The 15,546-nt window shown below is 40.2% G+C and overlaps 10 protein-coding genes across 10 annotated transcripts; 6 read left to right on the top strand and 4 right to left on the bottom strand.

The window, feature by feature from the left end:
- Window positions 1–38: 38 nt before the first annotated feature.
- On the top strand, window positions 39–1,301 carry PAS_chr1-1_0020 (Actin-like protein; the record flags this gene model as incomplete). Its single annotated transcript, XM_002489609.1, has 1 exon — window positions 39–1,301. One exon carries the CDS (start codon window positions 39–41, stop codon window positions 1,299–1,301), a length of 1,263 nt encoding a protein of 420 aa, XP_002489654.1.
- A 90-nt stretch (window positions 1,302–1,391) lies between these two features.
- On the bottom strand, window positions 1,392–2,856 carry PAS_chr1-1_0019 (Component of the TREX complex required for nuclear mRNA export; the record flags this gene model as incomplete). Its single annotated transcript, XM_002489608.1, has 2 exons — window positions 1,392–2,473; window positions 2,628–2,856. 2 exons carry the CDS (start codon window positions 2,854–2,856, stop codon window positions 1,392–1,394), a joined length of 1,311 nt encoding a protein of 436 aa, XP_002489653.1.
- A 221-nt stretch (window positions 2,857–3,077) lies between these two features.
- Window positions 3,078–4,664, top strand: PAS_chr1-1_0018 (Subunit of the heterodimeric FACT complex (Spt16p-Pob3p); the record flags this gene model as incomplete). The annotated part of the gene is made up of 1 exon (XM_002489607.1): window positions 3,078–4,664. One exon carries the CDS (start codon window positions 3,078–3,080, stop codon window positions 4,662–4,664), a length of 1,587 nt encoding a protein of 528 aa, XP_002489652.1.
- An 89-nt stretch (window positions 4,665–4,753) lies between these two features.
- On the top strand, window positions 4,754–5,470 carry PAS_chr1-1_0017 (Hypothetical protein; the record flags this gene model as incomplete). Its single annotated transcript, XM_002489606.1, has 1 exon — window positions 4,754–5,470. One exon carries the CDS (start codon window positions 4,754–4,756, stop codon window positions 5,468–5,470), a length of 717 nt encoding a protein of 238 aa, XP_002489651.1.
- Window positions 5,471–5,994: 524 nt separating this feature from the next.
- PAS_chr1-1_0016 (transcription factor) lies at window positions 5,995–8,232 on the top strand (the record flags this gene model as incomplete). Its single annotated transcript, XM_002489605.1, has 1 exon — window positions 5,995–8,232. One exon carries the CDS (start codon window positions 5,995–5,997, stop codon window positions 8,230–8,232), a length of 2,238 nt encoding a protein of 745 aa, XP_002489650.1.
- Window positions 8,233–8,307: 75 nt separating this feature from the next.
- Window positions 8,308–10,693, bottom strand: PAS_chr1-1_0015 (Putative endoribonuclease; the record flags this gene model as incomplete). The annotated part of the gene is made up of 2 exons (XM_002489604.1): window positions 8,308–9,575; window positions 9,607–10,693. 2 exons carry the CDS (start codon window positions 10,691–10,693, stop codon window positions 8,308–8,310), a joined length of 2,355 nt encoding a protein of 784 aa, XP_002489649.1.
- Window positions 10,694–10,894: 201 nt separating this feature from the next.
- On the top strand, window positions 10,895–11,149 carry PAS_chr1-1_0014 (Lsm (Like Sm) protein; the record flags this gene model as incomplete). Its single annotated transcript, XM_002489603.1, has 1 exon — window positions 10,895–11,149. The coding sequence occupies one exon, from the start codon at window positions 10,895–10,897 to the stop codon at window positions 11,147–11,149; it is 255 nt and encodes an 84-aa protein (XP_002489648.1).
- Window positions 11,150–11,240: 91 nt separating this feature from the next.
- Window positions 11,241–12,869, bottom strand: PAS_chr1-1_0013 (Hypothetical protein; the record flags this gene model as incomplete). Its single annotated transcript, XM_002489602.1, has 1 exon — window positions 11,241–12,869. The coding sequence occupies one exon, from the start codon at window positions 12,867–12,869 to the stop codon at window positions 11,241–11,243; it is 1,629 nt and encodes a 542-aa protein (XP_002489647.1).
- A 349-nt stretch (window positions 12,870–13,218) lies between these two features.
- PAS_chr1-1_0012 (TFIID subunit (19 kDa), involved in RNA polymerase II transcription initiation) lies at window positions 13,219–13,638 on the top strand (the record flags this gene model as incomplete). The annotated part of the gene is made up of 1 exon (XM_002489601.1): window positions 13,219–13,638. The coding sequence occupies one exon, from the start codon at window positions 13,219–13,221 to the stop codon at window positions 13,636–13,638; it is 420 nt and encodes a 139-aa protein (XP_002489646.1).
- A 50-nt stretch (window positions 13,639–13,688) lies between these two features.
- Window positions 13,689–15,272, bottom strand: PAS_chr1-1_0011 (Thiol oxidase required for oxidative protein folding in the endoplasmic reticulum; the record flags this gene model as incomplete). The annotated part of the gene is made up of 1 exon (XM_002489600.1): window positions 13,689–15,272. One exon carries the CDS (start codon window positions 15,270–15,272, stop codon window positions 13,689–13,691), a length of 1,584 nt encoding a protein of 527 aa, XP_002489645.1.
- Between the last annotated feature and the right edge of the window lie 274 nt (window positions 15,273–15,546).

Raw genomic sequence — 15,546 nt, 5'->3', positions numbered from 1 at the left:
TAAGATCATACATATATTTCGATATATATGCAGTAGAGATGGATAGTACGTTGATCATAGATAATGGATCTAATACGGTCAAGATGGGGTACGCCTCTGACGAGAATCCATTGATCGTACAAAATTGTATTTGTCGGTCAAGAGACCGAAAATTGCACCTGGCGAACGAACTTAATAGGCTTACTGATGTCTCGCAATTGATAATACGAAGACCATTAGAACAGGGTCAGTTGACTTCCTGGTACTTACAAAAGTTAATATGGGATGAAGGATTTAATGAACTAGTCAATGGACACAATGATATCAACTTTAATGAAACTGAGCTGCTGTACACAGAGACTCCTTTTAGTTTTCCCGTTTTATCGAGTAATACAGATCAAATTGTGTTCGAAGAATATGGATTCAAAAGCTATTACAGAACCACAAATGCGGCCCTGGTACCTTGGAATAATGACGTGCCAAATAATGATTACATTCCTTTTCAACTGGTTGTGGATAGCGGGTTTGAATGCACCTGGGTTATCCCTGTCATCAATGGCTGTGTCTATTGGAAAGGAGTTAAGAAGATGAGCATTGGTGGAAAATTTTTAACCGGTTATTTGAAAGAATTGATTTCTTTTAGGTACTACAATGTCATGGATGAAACAATTTTGGTCAACAATATCAAGGAAAAAACGAGTTACGTAGCAACGGATTATGACCAGAGTCTGAAGAAGGTTAGTCAACTGCGTTCATTAGTCAAAGATCCCATTAGGAGACACGATTTTGATGCCCAAAACAAATCAATGGGTAACGTTGTACTGGATTATGTTCTCCCTGATTTTAAAACAACCACAACAGGCTACGTGTTACAGGATACCACTGCCAAGTTGGACTCTGACGTCCAACTATTACGATTATATGATGAACGGTTTGCCGTTCCAGAAACTTTTTTTTACCCTGAGTTAGCTAATATCAACAACAAGTCCGGAATAATTAAGACGATTCTGGAATCCTTAGCTAATTGTCCAAAACTGGCAAGACCACTACTAATGGCAAACATCAAATGTGTTGGAGGAAACTTTGACATTCCAGGATTTAAGCACCGCCTCTTCATGGAACTGCGCAAGGAAATCCCTGAAACATATGTTTTGAAACTAGATGATGAAGATGACAAGAATAAGTCCCTCACCTACAGCTGGAAGTCGGGGCAAATATTTGTTAAGAAAGGAGGGTTCGACAAGGTGAAAATATCAAAACAGGAATACTTCGAAAAGGGACTGAATTACCTACAAGAACGATGCAGTTTCAAAGCGTATTAATAATACAAACTGTACTATAAAATACTAGACTTTTAAATACTAATAATTCATTTTTCCTGTCTTACTTTTTTCCTTCAATTGCTCGTACAACTAAGCAGTAGACATATAAGTAGAAGCATCAACACCCTCAGCTGGAAATTCAGCAATCTTGACGTCGAATCTGTCTTGAATTTGTTCCAAAATGGTGTTATCTTCATCAGAAGAGATGAAGGAAATGGCAAGACCCTTGGTACCGAATCTACCAGCTCTACCAACTCTGTGCAGATACTGAGCAGATTCGTTTGGCAGATCGTAATTGATGGCCAGATTAATTCTCTCAACATCGATACCTCTACCCAAGACGTCAGTGGCAACACAAATACGCTTGTTGAACTCTTTGAACGACTTGTAACGTTCAATACGTTCCTGTTGAGGCAAACCAGAATGGATGGAGATAGAAGGGAAATTGTTCTCATTTAACAAACGGTTCAAGTATTCTGCTCTCTTGACACTCTTAACAAAGATTATGACCTGGTTGAAGTCCAGAGAATCCAACAGCTCACTCAATTTTCTATTCTTATCAGCCTCGGTCAGCTTGATATAGTACTGTTGAAGACCGTGCAAAGTTAACTTGGCTTCGTTGTCAACATAGATTTCTAGAGGGTTCTGCATGAACTTTTTACAGATCTTTCTCATCTCAGTTGAAAGAGTAGCAGAAAACATCATAACTTGCTTCTGGAAAGGAGTCTCACGGAAAATAGACTGAACATCTCTTCTCATGCTCAGGTTCTCTAGAACCTTGTCACACTCGTCGATAACAAAGTTTTTGACGTTCTTGACGTTCATCACCTTGTCTCGAACTAAGGCGTTCAATCTACCAGGAGTAGCTACTACAATGTGAGGGCAAGTGTCCTTGTTTTTGAGAATTTCTTCGTCCTTGGCAATCTGGGTTCCTCCGTAAAAGACCTCAGTTTTGACCTCAGGCATATACTTGGAGAAACGAGCATATTCATTCTTAATTTGGTAGGCCAGTTCCCTTGTGTTACAGATAACCAAAACGGATACTTCGCCTGGAGAAGGGTCCAATTGCTGCAAAGTCGATAATACGAAAACAGCAGTCTTACCCAAACCAGACTTGGCTTGACATAGAACGTCGTTACCCAGGATGGATTGAGGGATACACACCTGTTGGACTTGAAGTGGTGGTTAGTAAAAACGAATCTTTCATGACTGGAAGGGAATGAAATTTCACAATTTTAGAATGAATTGGCATGGATTTCTTAAGTCTCCAAAAGCACAGCTTCCAAAATATTCCATTGATTTTTTTTTTCTAGCAACTATACTAACCTTCGGAAGGATGCTCAAAACCACAGTCTCTGATAGCTCTGGTTAACTCTGGTCTCAACAAGAAGTCCTGGAATCCGGTGGCGTGAACTCCAACGTAAGAACCCTTTTTGTTGGCTTCTTTTCCATCTTCTCCAGCTTCCTTGTCAGCAGTGGTTGTTCCGGATGGAGCAACGGCGATTTCTTCGGAATCGGAGTAATCCAAAAGCTCTTCTTCTCCTTCGTGGGACATGTTTGAGGTGTTGGTGTTGACGATGATATATTCCACGCGAATTTAATTTCCACCAGAGGTGGTCGGACTGAAAATGAGGTCAACGTGTTACCCGGCAAGCAAACCCCCAACGAAAATGGGTTACCCTGATGAGATACAACACGCGTATTGAAATAATAGCTACTCTTAATCATCGTCATAGTAGTATTGATATCGCTTCACAGCTAGAGAGCATTCCATTCATGTCCACAGTAGACTTTGACACCATCTTTCTTAATCAATCAAAGGCTCCGGGTAGATTTAGAATCACCAGCAGTGGATTGGGCTGGAAACCAAGCTCTCAGGTTCCAACTAAGGGCAAGACTGATCCATTTCTTTTGCCATCGGGTGATATTCTATCCGTATCTTGGTCAAGAGGTTACAGAGGCTGGGAATTGCGTGTGTATACTCGAAATGACAAAGTGATTATGCTAGATGGATTTGAGCAACAAGACTTTCAGCAATTGAAAAACGAAATTCAGAGGACATTTAACGTGAACTTGGAGCACAAGGAACACTCTTTGAGAGGGTGGAACTGGGGAAAGACTCAGTTGACTCGTGCAGAGCTGGTATTCAATGTCAATAATAGACCTGCATGGGAAATTCCTTACTCAGAGATCAGTAACTCAAATCTGACTGGTAGACATGAAATTTCTATGGAGTTGAACCCAAAAACGGTAGATGAAAATCACTATGAAACGCTAGGCGACGAGCTGGTAGAGGTTCGTTTATACGTACCTGGCCAAATTGACAAAGATGAGGACAGCACGGAAGGTCAAGACACGACTGAAGAAGCCAAATCTAAGTCTCAATTATTCTATGAACAATTGAAAGACAAGGCCGACTTTGATACTACGTCTGAGGCAATCGTCTCCTTTGAAGATATTTTGTTCCTCACTCCAAGAGGTAGATTTGAAATCTCGATGTATGCTAATAATTTGCGTTTGAGGGGCCAGTCTTATGATTACAAGATCCAGAATAAGAACGTTTTGAGAATATTCTCTTTGCCACGTTTGGATGACAGACACCATTTGGTCATTCTGCAAGTGGATCCACCGCTAAGACAAGGTCAAACACGTTATCCATTTTTGGTCATGCAATTTGACCGTAATGAGGAATTGGAAGTTGAGCTCAATTTATCAGATGAAGAATATAAATCCAAATATGAAGGCAAATTGAATCGAAGCTATGGAACCGATTCTACATACAAGATTTTGAGTCACTGCCTTCGAGGACTTACTGAAAGAAGAGTCATCACTCCAGGCTCATTCCAATCTCAACACATGCAACCGGGCGTCAACTGTTCTCTTAAGGCCAGTGAAGGCCAAATTTATCTATTAGATAAATGTCTTTTTTTTGCTACCAAGCCATGTGTTTATCTGCCCTATTCTGGTATAATCAGCGTGGTAACATCGCGTGGTACTGGACAATCTACTTCACGTACGTTTGATATTGAGGTTCAATTCTCTGGTGGTTCGCATACATTTGCTAATATCAATAAGGATGAACAAAAGCCGATCGAAGACTTTTTGAAGGGACAAGGAGTTAGAGTCAAAAACGAGAAACCAGCTGAATTCTTAGGCAATGCTTTGGTGGACGATGACGATGACAGTGATGATGGTGATATTGCTATGGGGTCCGCTGGTGAAGATGATGAAAGTGTTGATGAAGACTTCAATGCTGGAAGTGACAGTGATGTTGCCGAAGAATATGATTCTAATGCTGGCTCTGAGGACGAAGATAGTGATGCATCATCTGGGGAACCAGAGAAAAAGAAACCTAAACACTAATTATGACACAATGTCTGATCAGTCACATTGCCCTATTGATATCATAAGTTATGAAAGAATGGTAGAAAGTCAACAGGATCGTATCGAACATGTCCGGGAATTGTTTCAAGGATACATTGAACTTTTGGAAGAATGCTGATAGTAAATCAGGAACAGTGGATGAAGCGGAGACGACAATAGAAGAGCCAAGAATTGAAGTTGATGAAAATGACTTTCCAGGTGTCATTATTGAAGATTTTATTGAAGAGCCTCTTAAATTTCAACGGCCTGTAAAAGTTGTTGTTTCCAAAGAGGGTTGTATTAGTAAATCAGGAACAGATCCACATTGCGGGCGTAAATTAAGAAATAAACCTCAATCGCCCGATCTTACAGCTTTCACGGACCATTCAGACGTTCAACAATCTTCCGATTCGCCAAAAGAATCAGATTCTGAATCAGATATTGAACTCATGAATTCGCCTGTAAAGGTGGTTTTCAAGAGAGAACTTGAACCAAACTCCACATTTTCAAACTCTGAAGAGGAGTCTTTGGAGTATCTTTATCAGAACTTTCCCGACGTCCTAACACCAGAGCATATCATTTTGGTGAAAACAGTAATCAAAGAAATGGACAATGCATTACAGCCAATAATTGAGGAGATATCACTCTATGCTACTTATTATCTCGCTCTTAGAAAGAAAGGATTGAACAGCACTAGGAAACAGCAGCCAGATGCTCGAAGAGGAGGCATTTCCAAGAAGACGGAGAATCTCCTTCAATTCATCCAACAACAGTCAACATTATATGCGTTTCTATATGGTACCTGAGTTACAATGTGGAGCAATATTACAACTATTACAATCTCAAGGATGGGCGCATTAATTGGCGTTATGCATACATATATCATTTAATTACTTATTACATATCTCTTACTGGTTAACCCACTTTTTCCTCCTCTCACGTACATGGATGTCTGATGGCAATAGGGCTTTGATTAGTTACGTATGAAGTCACTGATTTTCAGTAAGAATTCGTTGGTACCAGTTAGAGTTTAGTTGTTTGGGGCTCAAGTGATTACAGTTGCTCCAGGTCAACCTGGTAATCAACTGGCTGCCTGGTTTCTAGAATTTAAAGTTCGAATAATTTAGAACATCTTGCGTAGAATCACATCATCTTGTCTCCTGGTATCCATGGTCGGGGTTTGTATTTTGAGATTTTGCGCAGTAAGTAGCACCCGCTTGACGTGCGGCTCCGCCTAGACGTCCCTTTGAATTTACTCAAAAGACTAAATAAACCTGGGCCTTCTCACCTGTTTTTATACCAGAACCTCCAAACGACCCGTGGATGGACCATGGACAATACAAGAAAGAAACTAAAGCATGTTAGTAAAGCATGTCTGAGGTGTCGTGGAAGGCACATGAAGTGTGATGGTCAACAACCTGTTTGCGGAAGATGTGTGGATGAGGAAGCCGAATGCATCTATGTTAAAAGTAACAGAGGTGGAAGCCGTAAAAAGGGAGTCAGCAGATTCAACAAAGACGATTCAGATTCTTCCCATCGACTGCCTGATCTGGAGAAACAGCAATTGGATGATTTGATGCGTCTTCCTTGCACAAAAAACCCAGATGGCTCGTTGAATTTTGGTAAAGCGGCTAGCCTAACTTGTGATAAGGACTGTTTGAACCACTCAACTGACGAAATACCATCGTGTATGAGTCAATCAGATACGCTACATCCCACTTTCAATGGTAAACAAGCTATAGACGTCAATCAGGTGTTGTTCACAGATAAGCCCCCCAGACACAAAAGATCTTTTACGGAGCCAATAACGATTCCTTCTAGCATGATTGAGGATCTGGATCTAGAGAAAATTATCGACAACTATTACACTTTATTCCATGATGTTCATCCATTCTTACCTCATCGCGTTGAGATCACGGATTATCTCAATAGTATACCCAACAATTATGATTTGATATTAGCCATGAAATTGATCGGAGATGGTCAAGCTACTACCATATACGCCAAAGACTCTGAGAGTGTCAATTTTACTGTGTTGAGAATTTTGAACTACGTGAAACAAATTGGGAAAGATTTCGTAACTCTACAAACGTTGTTATTGTTGTCAATGGTTGCCCACATTTCAAGCTTGCACGACTTGAGTGCTATGTTGAGAAAAAATCTCGTTGACCTTTGCTTGGAACTTCAACTTAACTATCTAGATGATTCAAACTTGATAGGCTCAATGAAGGTGGATATCAATGAATTCCCGGTGAACCCAGAAGATGGAAATCACCAAGTTGTGGAGACTATTGTTTCAACTCCACGGACCTCACATATCAATAAAGATGTTCTCATTGAAACGATAAGGCGGACATTCTGGGAATGTTATTTCTTTGATACCATCAGTGGCACAGCTAATGGGGTTTCTATCTCCAGGTTAACCATGATTCACGCATTGATACAATGGCCTACGCAGCCTCGTCTTGAGCAATTTGACTATAAGTCACGTTCAAGAGCCTGTAAACTTGTCAACGATGCAATCAGGCTGAACGTGGCTTTGCAAGAAGATAAAGAGATAGATTCTCATCTCACTAAAATGAAAGCTGCTATTGGCAATTGGGAGATGCAGCTGGAGAACCCAGAACTATTTGAAACTCCGTACCTGATAAACAGATCTGGATTTGTTAATGAGGGTATTCATCAGGCCATGATGTTGTTCAATTATGCCAGAATTTTCACTCACAGACCATTTTCATATCTTTGGCGACCAGAAGTTGAACTTAACTGCGACACACGATCAAGCTACAAAGATGGTAAAAAGTTTGCACGGAAACTGGAATTTGACTCTAGGAAAATCATTGAAACCAGAAAAACCATAGAGAGCGCAAATTCTATTGCTAAGACACTACTGGACACTTCCCCATCTAATATCCGCAAGAGAACACCATTTTATGCCTGTTCATTAGCATTCGCATGCTTGATTCATTTGAGTGCTTACGCTTGGGTTGAGTCAAGTATCAAATATTTTGAGGAAAATGAAGATTTTGATCTAGAGGATATTGTCAAGAGTTTTGATGTATCTGAGCTTTCTATTTACGTGGAATATATCAAGTTGGAATTAGGTGGTATATACTCAATTTCGACACACTGGTCACTGTCATCGAAGTTGGCTAATCACATCAAGGAAACGATTGCAAAGGTTTCTCCTGCATTATCTGCCACCATCGACCCAACATTCATCAAGCTTAATAGAACGTCAAACCGACAACTTCCAGTTTCATTGGAGAATAGTATATCGACTGGAAGCAGTTCACAATTATTGGACAGTAGCAGGCCAAGAACTGCTATGACAACAAATTCAATCCCTCAATCTACCTCATTAACTTCAAACTCGATAAGCGCTAGCCACTTTCAGTCACAAATGGTGCAGCCTGTTCAGGATTCAGAATTCCATCAAGAAATGACCTCAGGGTTCGACCGACTAATCAGCCCCATATATTTTCCCTCGCCAGATTCGGCCTATTCAGATACGGGTTGCGATTGGATTGATAAGAATTTTCTTGAACTTGACAACTTTCAGGTATGATGTTTTATATTTATTACTATTTGATTTTTATAGTATCAATTTTAGAAGAATCAAAGCCCAATTTCATTTAGAACCTCATAACTTTCTTGGTTGCGAGAATGGGGCCACTAAAGTCATTCCTCTTCTAACAATGCTTTGAATCCTATTCTTCAGAACATTGGATGTGCTTTCTACTGTCCAATCGGTTAGCTTGATAGTGGCTTCCATTTTTCCTATCACTACCTTCCAATCTTCTTCTCCTTCGTCTATTTCAAACTTTAGCGCATCTCCAAAATGTGATCTTAAGAGAGTACGCAGGTTTTGCACACGGGATGCCGATGAGTACTTCTCTTGTATTTCAACCATTAATTTTACTTTGTCTTCTGAAGCATCTGGCTTGGGAGAAGAAGGTGAAGCTAGGTCAGGTACTGCTTCTTCAACGTGATTCTTCTCCTCCTTAATGCTAATAGCAGGTGATTCATTTGGCTTATTTGGTTCATTTGGTTCATTCAATTCACTTACTTTGCCTGGTTCATGGTTATTGGCGGGACTTGCGGTTTTCTCCGGTTCCCTTATTTCTTGCTTTTCTTCACTAGTCCTGCTGTGGCTATGATTACATGATTTGCTGGTCAACTTGACACTCAGAGGAGATGACTCCGCTGTCAATACAATGGCTATCACAGAATCAGCTATGGTATCGTTAATCACACCAGAGCCCCATTCTACTGTGACAATTCCTCTCTTATCCATATTCAGTAGCACACTATCCATGATTTTAACTTCGTACTCTTCAGCATCATCAATCAAGATATCTAGATAACCAAACATTTGTAATAAGTGGTAGTGAACTAATGATGATGTAGCATGAGACCTCAACGTTTGACGTTGTTTTATCATTGTTGTTGTCAATCCTGTATATTCACGAAGATCCTGAATCTTCAGTAGACTAAGGTCAAAATTCTTTTGTACCAACACCCCGTTAATCTCACTCTTAGCACTCTTCACGTCCTGCTTCAAAACCTTGTTGACATCTTCAGTGATAGTTCCCATCGCTTTTGCTATCTTTATTCCTTTGAATTCTACTAACAAGTCCTCACAATTCCTTGGATTGTACACTTTAACTTCATCTGGCGTGTTTTTATACTTAGAGTACTTTGACAAAAGGGCAGATTTCAGACGACCCATTGGATTAGATTCACCATGAACTAAAACGATTGTCTTAGGATTCACCAGCTCAATAAACTTTGAATTCTGTTCATAATCAACATGAGCCGCAAAACTGATTTCTTCGACGGTCATTCGACGAGGAATCAAAACGTCTGGATTCTGTTGTGAAGGTATCTCGGTCGGTTCTAGTAAGATCTCTTTTGCCATTGTTCCCTCCACAGAATAAACCGGTCATTATAAGTGTATTTCTTGGGTCTGGTGCCCATTTTTCTAATAGAGCTCTTGAAACTCCATTCTGAAGCATACCTGGAGATGCGACCACAACTGAAGGCTGGAAATCATCAAATTTACTAAGGTTTTTTATGTTCTTGATGTATTGAAATTGGAATGGATTTTTATTTGTGTCTCTGAACTTTTTTCTAATGTTTTCGTTCATCATATTGATGTAAGTTTGGTACACAGCCAGACATTTTCTTGCCAAATCGGAAGCATAATAAACTTTAATATTCTCTAGGTCCTGATGTTGTGACCAGTATTCATCTAAAATAAGAAGTAATTCTTGAGCCCTTCCTAGTGCAAAAACCGGCATTAGCACTCTTCCACCATTCGCCAGAGTGCTGTGGATCATGGTTGTAAGCTTTTTTTCCTTCTCTTCACGAGGCTCATGGGTAGCTGTTCCAAAAGTCGATTCGGTAATCAAAACATCAGGTCGAACTGGTGGAACTTCAGCCACACTCAAATGTCTATCTTCTTCTCTACTAAAATCACCTGTAAATAGTACCTTGATGCCTGCAATTTCAATGAAAAACATGGCAGCTCCTAGAACATGGCCGGCTTGGTAAGCCGTGAATCTAATACCATCAATTTCAATAGTGGAATGAAAGTCAATTGTTTCTATCCTGTCAAATGAGTCTTTCAAATCCTTGTCGCTGTAAAGTTGGTTAGAGTCATCATCGATAGCTGTAACTCGAACAAAGTCATTCAATAGCCATCGATAAATGGCCTTCGTCGGGTGCGTCATAAACACTCTACCTTTGAAGTTTGTCTTTTGCATTACATAAGGCAGGGAAGCTGCGTGGTCCAAATGGAAATGGCTTATCAATAGGACATCCACAGTGCCTAGATCAAACTCATCGTAGAAAGGAAGAGATGCCATTCCCTGAAAAGCAGGATGAACACCCGCATCCAACATCACAGTCTTGCCTTTGAATTGGATGATGTGAGAAGATCTACCAACCTCATTACCCCCACCAAGGCAAAAAAATCTGAATTGGTCCATGGTTTGAAGGGGAATGGAAAGTTGATTTTTCGTCATGTTTGTAGGACAAGCTTTCAGACGAAAGACGTGGCGCGAAACGGTAGAAGCCTTCCATTGGAAGGTCCTTCCACAAAGAAAATCATTCCTACGAGTGCTCCTGCGAACTCGCGCGAAAATTCGTCAACATCAAACTGCTTGATTCTTCCTTTCTCTTGCCTCATTACTTCCTTCACTCATCATTTTCACCGGTCAACAGCTATGTCGGTATCCGAGCCACTCAATATGATCAAGCTTTGCCTTGACGAAAAGGTCTACGTTAAATTACGAGGAGCACGTGAGATTGTTGGAAAACTACATGCATATGACAATCATTGTAATTTGGTGTTGGGAGACGCCGTAGAGACTATATCTACAGTAGATGAAAACAACGAGCTAAAGACACAGACAAAAGACAGACCAATGGTTTATCTAAGAGGTGATTCAGTAATTTTAGTGGCAAATGCCAGCCAATAGTAAAGATGAGAATAATATAAAAAGAAAGCTATGTTTATATTTCATGCAGAGTATAAATATGATGAACAGGAATAAATGGAAGAACACTAACTCAACCCTTAATGCTAACAGATTCAACCTTGGCTTCATAAAGATTTTTGCCTGTGGTATTCTCCAAATGTATACTATGAAGACAATCATTTAGAATAACGACCTGGCTGGCAACATCAGCCATCTTATTGACCACTTTTCCGTTTCCGTCCACAAATCCATAGATGGAGTAATGTAGTCCTGTATTCTTGCAAAACTCAATCACCAATGGTTGGACTTTGCGAAAGTTGTGTCTTGGTAATCTTGGGAAAAGATGGTGTATGGCCTGGAACTGTAGTCCCCCGTGAAAAAAATCAAACCATTCAGGGCAATCCACATCCATAGTAGTTCGTAGTTGTCTAGATACAAATGACTCTGTAGAACCCAGGTCAGAAGTCGACATAGCAAAATGTGATAGCACAATCTGAACGTGCACAATCATAGTTGTCCAATGGCTGATGAGCAAGAACCAAAATCTTAGAGTCTTTGTTGGTATATATGACATGGTCTTGTAAAAAAACCAGTAAGAAAAAAAGCAGAGTCCTATCAGTTCCAAATATCTGAACCAGGCTGCTTTACCCTTTCTGGGTCCCAGTCCCATTATCAAATGGCTCCACGATAATCTGTAAAGATTGAATCTTCCAAAGCTAAGAATTGGGTAATACAACTTGTGTTGGATTTGCAGCATTTTCTGGGCTATTTTATCAAACCACAAATATTTCTCGTAGTATGTGCTGAATACGTTTCCTAGCAGCCTTGAACTTACTGCAAAAAATGGGAGGTGTTGAATGTCCGGATCATGAACTGGATCGTTGGTAACAAGATGATGTACGTTATGATTTCGTTTCCACCATCCAAGTGATAGGCCTCCAATAAAGTTAGCAATAATAATTCCAATAATGTTGTCTATCTGGTAGTTATGCGTGATGCTAATATGGCCCGCATCGTGGGCAATAAATACGAGTTGTTGCCACATGAGGCCAATGCTGATGGCAGAAAGAGTGTACCATTTTGATCGTAGAAAAAGAACAAACAAAAGAAATAACGAACTGATTCGGCAAAACTCTTTAAAGTACTGCCAATAGTCACACTGATAGTATCCTCGATTGATAATAGTTTGATGCAACTCGTTGTACTGCAGGCTTAAATTTCTTTGCGTCTCGTGATCCAAAGAAGGTATCTGTTTTATGTCCTCGTAGACCAATTTATTGTCAAAGTCCTCTATTATTGTTTTTGGATCTCTTACTCCTCCCACTGGCAGTAGTTTGGAGGCAGATTTTTCTGTTAGAACGATATTCTCTTGAACTTTTGGCTCTATCTTTACTCCAGGAAAGATGCCTAACTTCTTGTAGATGACACGTTGGTCAACTTTGTCGAATGAGTAGTTACCACCTTGAATCGGGGGCACAAGGTTGTCCCATGGAAGCTTTACACGACCGATGGACCACCTTTTGAAGGTTTTCACGGTTTCAGGATCATGGTAGGCATTCATTTCATCACTAGCATCTCTTCCAATCATGTGATGAATGGCTTTTTCACCACCGGGGTGACGTTCCAACCAGCCATTCAAGTTTAGTAAATGATCCTCATAGATTACAATAGCGTTTCCTCGACCAATAATCTCCCTCACTTCTTCTCTTGAGACAACCATGATCGGAAAGAAGTGATAAGTTTGGCTACTCGTATGGAATTCTTAGCCCCCTTTCGAGATTTCCCAGAGATAAAAGATCAGGCGAGGATTGAAACCGGGTGAGGAAAGGCACATGGAGCTAGAAGCAGACCTTGTATCGATACTGCGGAACGGCCGTCAGAATCTAAAAGACGTGTTCCAGTTTGTTGATTATTTTCAAAATAAAGGCGCTTTTCGTTGCTAACCCACTTAGATACGCGTACGAGTAGTTTCTTCACAGGGACCTTCCAGACTTCCCTTGCATCGTATCCCTCGAAACTCATATATTCTTTCCAAACCATATCAACCTCTCTCTCCCTCGTGTCAGCAAATGTCTAGGAAACCAGAAAGAAGGAGGCAACCCAGGCTGTTCTCCAATGACATGCGTACTCTATTGTTTGCTTATGGAGATGTGCAGCAGCCGCAATTGGAAACAATCCAAGCTTTAGAGGATGTTATGATTGTATTTATGACCGATCTTTGTCATGAAGCAATGACTTATGCAACCTATCAAGGCCGTAAGCACAAACTTAAGATGGAAGATTTCAAGTTTGCCTTACGAAAGGATAGGCTTAAGCTAGGTCGTGTAGAAGAATTAATGAATAAACAAAAGGAAATTCAGGAGGCCCGAAAGCTTTTCGATAGCAATGAGAAAGAGACAAAAGACGATGATATCGAAAAGAAAAGGAGGAAGGAAGCCAAAAGGGCAATAAAAGAGGCCAAGAAGTTGAAGCTATCCAAAGGAGACTAAAATATGTGAAGGTAAAAAAAAGGCACGGATTCATTTATTATATAATCTTTTTACAAGTCTACTCTATATGTGGTATCTCGGTGCCTTTGAGTGCCAATGAAAATGTCCCATAATTCAGATGATTTAACGAGGAAAAGTGTGTACAACAGCTTGGGCAAAGTCCTGTAAGAGTTCAATATAAATCCAATTGCATCAATAAATGCGTGAAGTTCTTCATGGAATGCTTCTTTGATAGATTTTGAACCCAATGATGGACAACTGTTTTGTTTATATGCGGCTTTTCCAACAGGTTTGCTTTTGATTTCTTCTGGTGCCTCTTTCGATGAAATGACTGCCTGATCAACCGAAAACGAGTTGAGGAGATTTTGTTCATCTTCGTTATCGAAAAGGCCTAAGGATTCGGACGACGCTGATGCACGATCCTGCGTTGGCGGTTGAATCTTATATAGTTTTTCAAAGTTTTCAATGCTTTCAACAGATTTGGACAATCTATGGAATGTGTTGACTAGAGCAACTAACTCAACTCTCTTTAAATTGATGGAGTCATTAGGATTCTTCAAATCAAATAGAATCTTCAATGCAGTCCCGTACCCTGTAGTTTGCAATTTTCCCCATAATTTGCATCTCTCGCAATGGACACAATCCATTAATCTAGTCACGTTGCGGAATTTGTCACGGAATTCATTTTTCAAATCATCATTTTGGTCATTTTGGAAAAGAACCTTCTCGTTAAATAGATAATCATCAGAGCTCTGGTTAATACCCTGTGCTCCTTGAGATATTAAACCGCTAAGACCAGCTTTCAAAGAGTCATCGAGAGGTAGATTGTCGATAACATTGTATTCTTGTAGCTTTATTAGTGACTTCAATACAAGGACATAATTGAGATGTAAGTTTTGAATTCTTTCAGTAAAATACCCAACTTTGATCATGAACTGTTTCAAATTTGGTTCGTATGCTCCATTTTTCAAATTCAGATATTCGTTTGTGAGGTGGGTGGAGATACTAGAATGCAAACCAGAAACCAATCGGTAAAAGATCTGTTTCTCCAAACAGAGGTCTTCAACTTGACCCAATTGTGATCCTTCATTCGGCTGGAAACAGTTCTCATCATAGACCGCAGTCCAAATAGATTCAGATTGCTGACCACCATAACCGGTGAATCTTTCAGGGTTATCAATCAAATTGACATATACTAAATCTTCATCGTCGTCTTTATCCAAAGCGCAATAATCATTTGAGGACAGCTCATTTTCATCTTGGCCCTTATCCTTATGTACCGTGTTATCTCCAAGCTTACCCAATTGGTCTGGTTGCCAGATATCAGGCACCTGAGACCAATCAGTGATAAAGTCGACAGAGCAATCCTTATACTTGCAGAATCCCTCATCACCATTCCAAAACGGACATGGTTTCCATAGGTTTAATTTGTAATATTTGAAGAAGTCTGTGTTGACCAGTTCCACCAGTTTGGGTTTTATTTCGTGGTTAATATCTACAATCTGTCCGATGTTAACTTCGGTATCTGGCACGATGATCTCGGTGTAGTTGCCGTCAAAAGGGATTTGAGGGTTTGCTAACGCTGTTATACAATGACAGGCTATTGCGATAGCTACGCTCCTTACTATCCTCATTGCTTGGTGTGTGTGTAGTTGAGTTGTAGCAGGGATACTGAGATATTTCACGGATACAAGAGAAAGAAAAGAAAAGAAAGATAGGGAAAAGGAAAGGGATAGATCGTTTCGAGGATCAGCTGACTAAGACGAGAAATGAACAGAGTGGCCCTAACTTACGGTCTAGATTGTTCCATATAGCAATAGCTAGCGTTTCGTAGGGGGGCGAGAGAACCCAGTGATGGCTTGTGACGTAGGAATGATACAGGACATTGCGACTCGAGTCCACGTTTCA

Source organism: Komagataella phaffii, chromosome 1 (genome assembly GCF_000027005.1).
Source record: "Komagataella phaffii GS115 chromosome 1, complete sequence".
NCBI lineage: Eukaryota > Fungi > Ascomycota > Pichiomycetes > Pichiales > Pichiaceae > Komagataella > Komagataella phaffii.
This window is presented reverse-complemented; position numbering and strand designations above follow the sequence as displayed.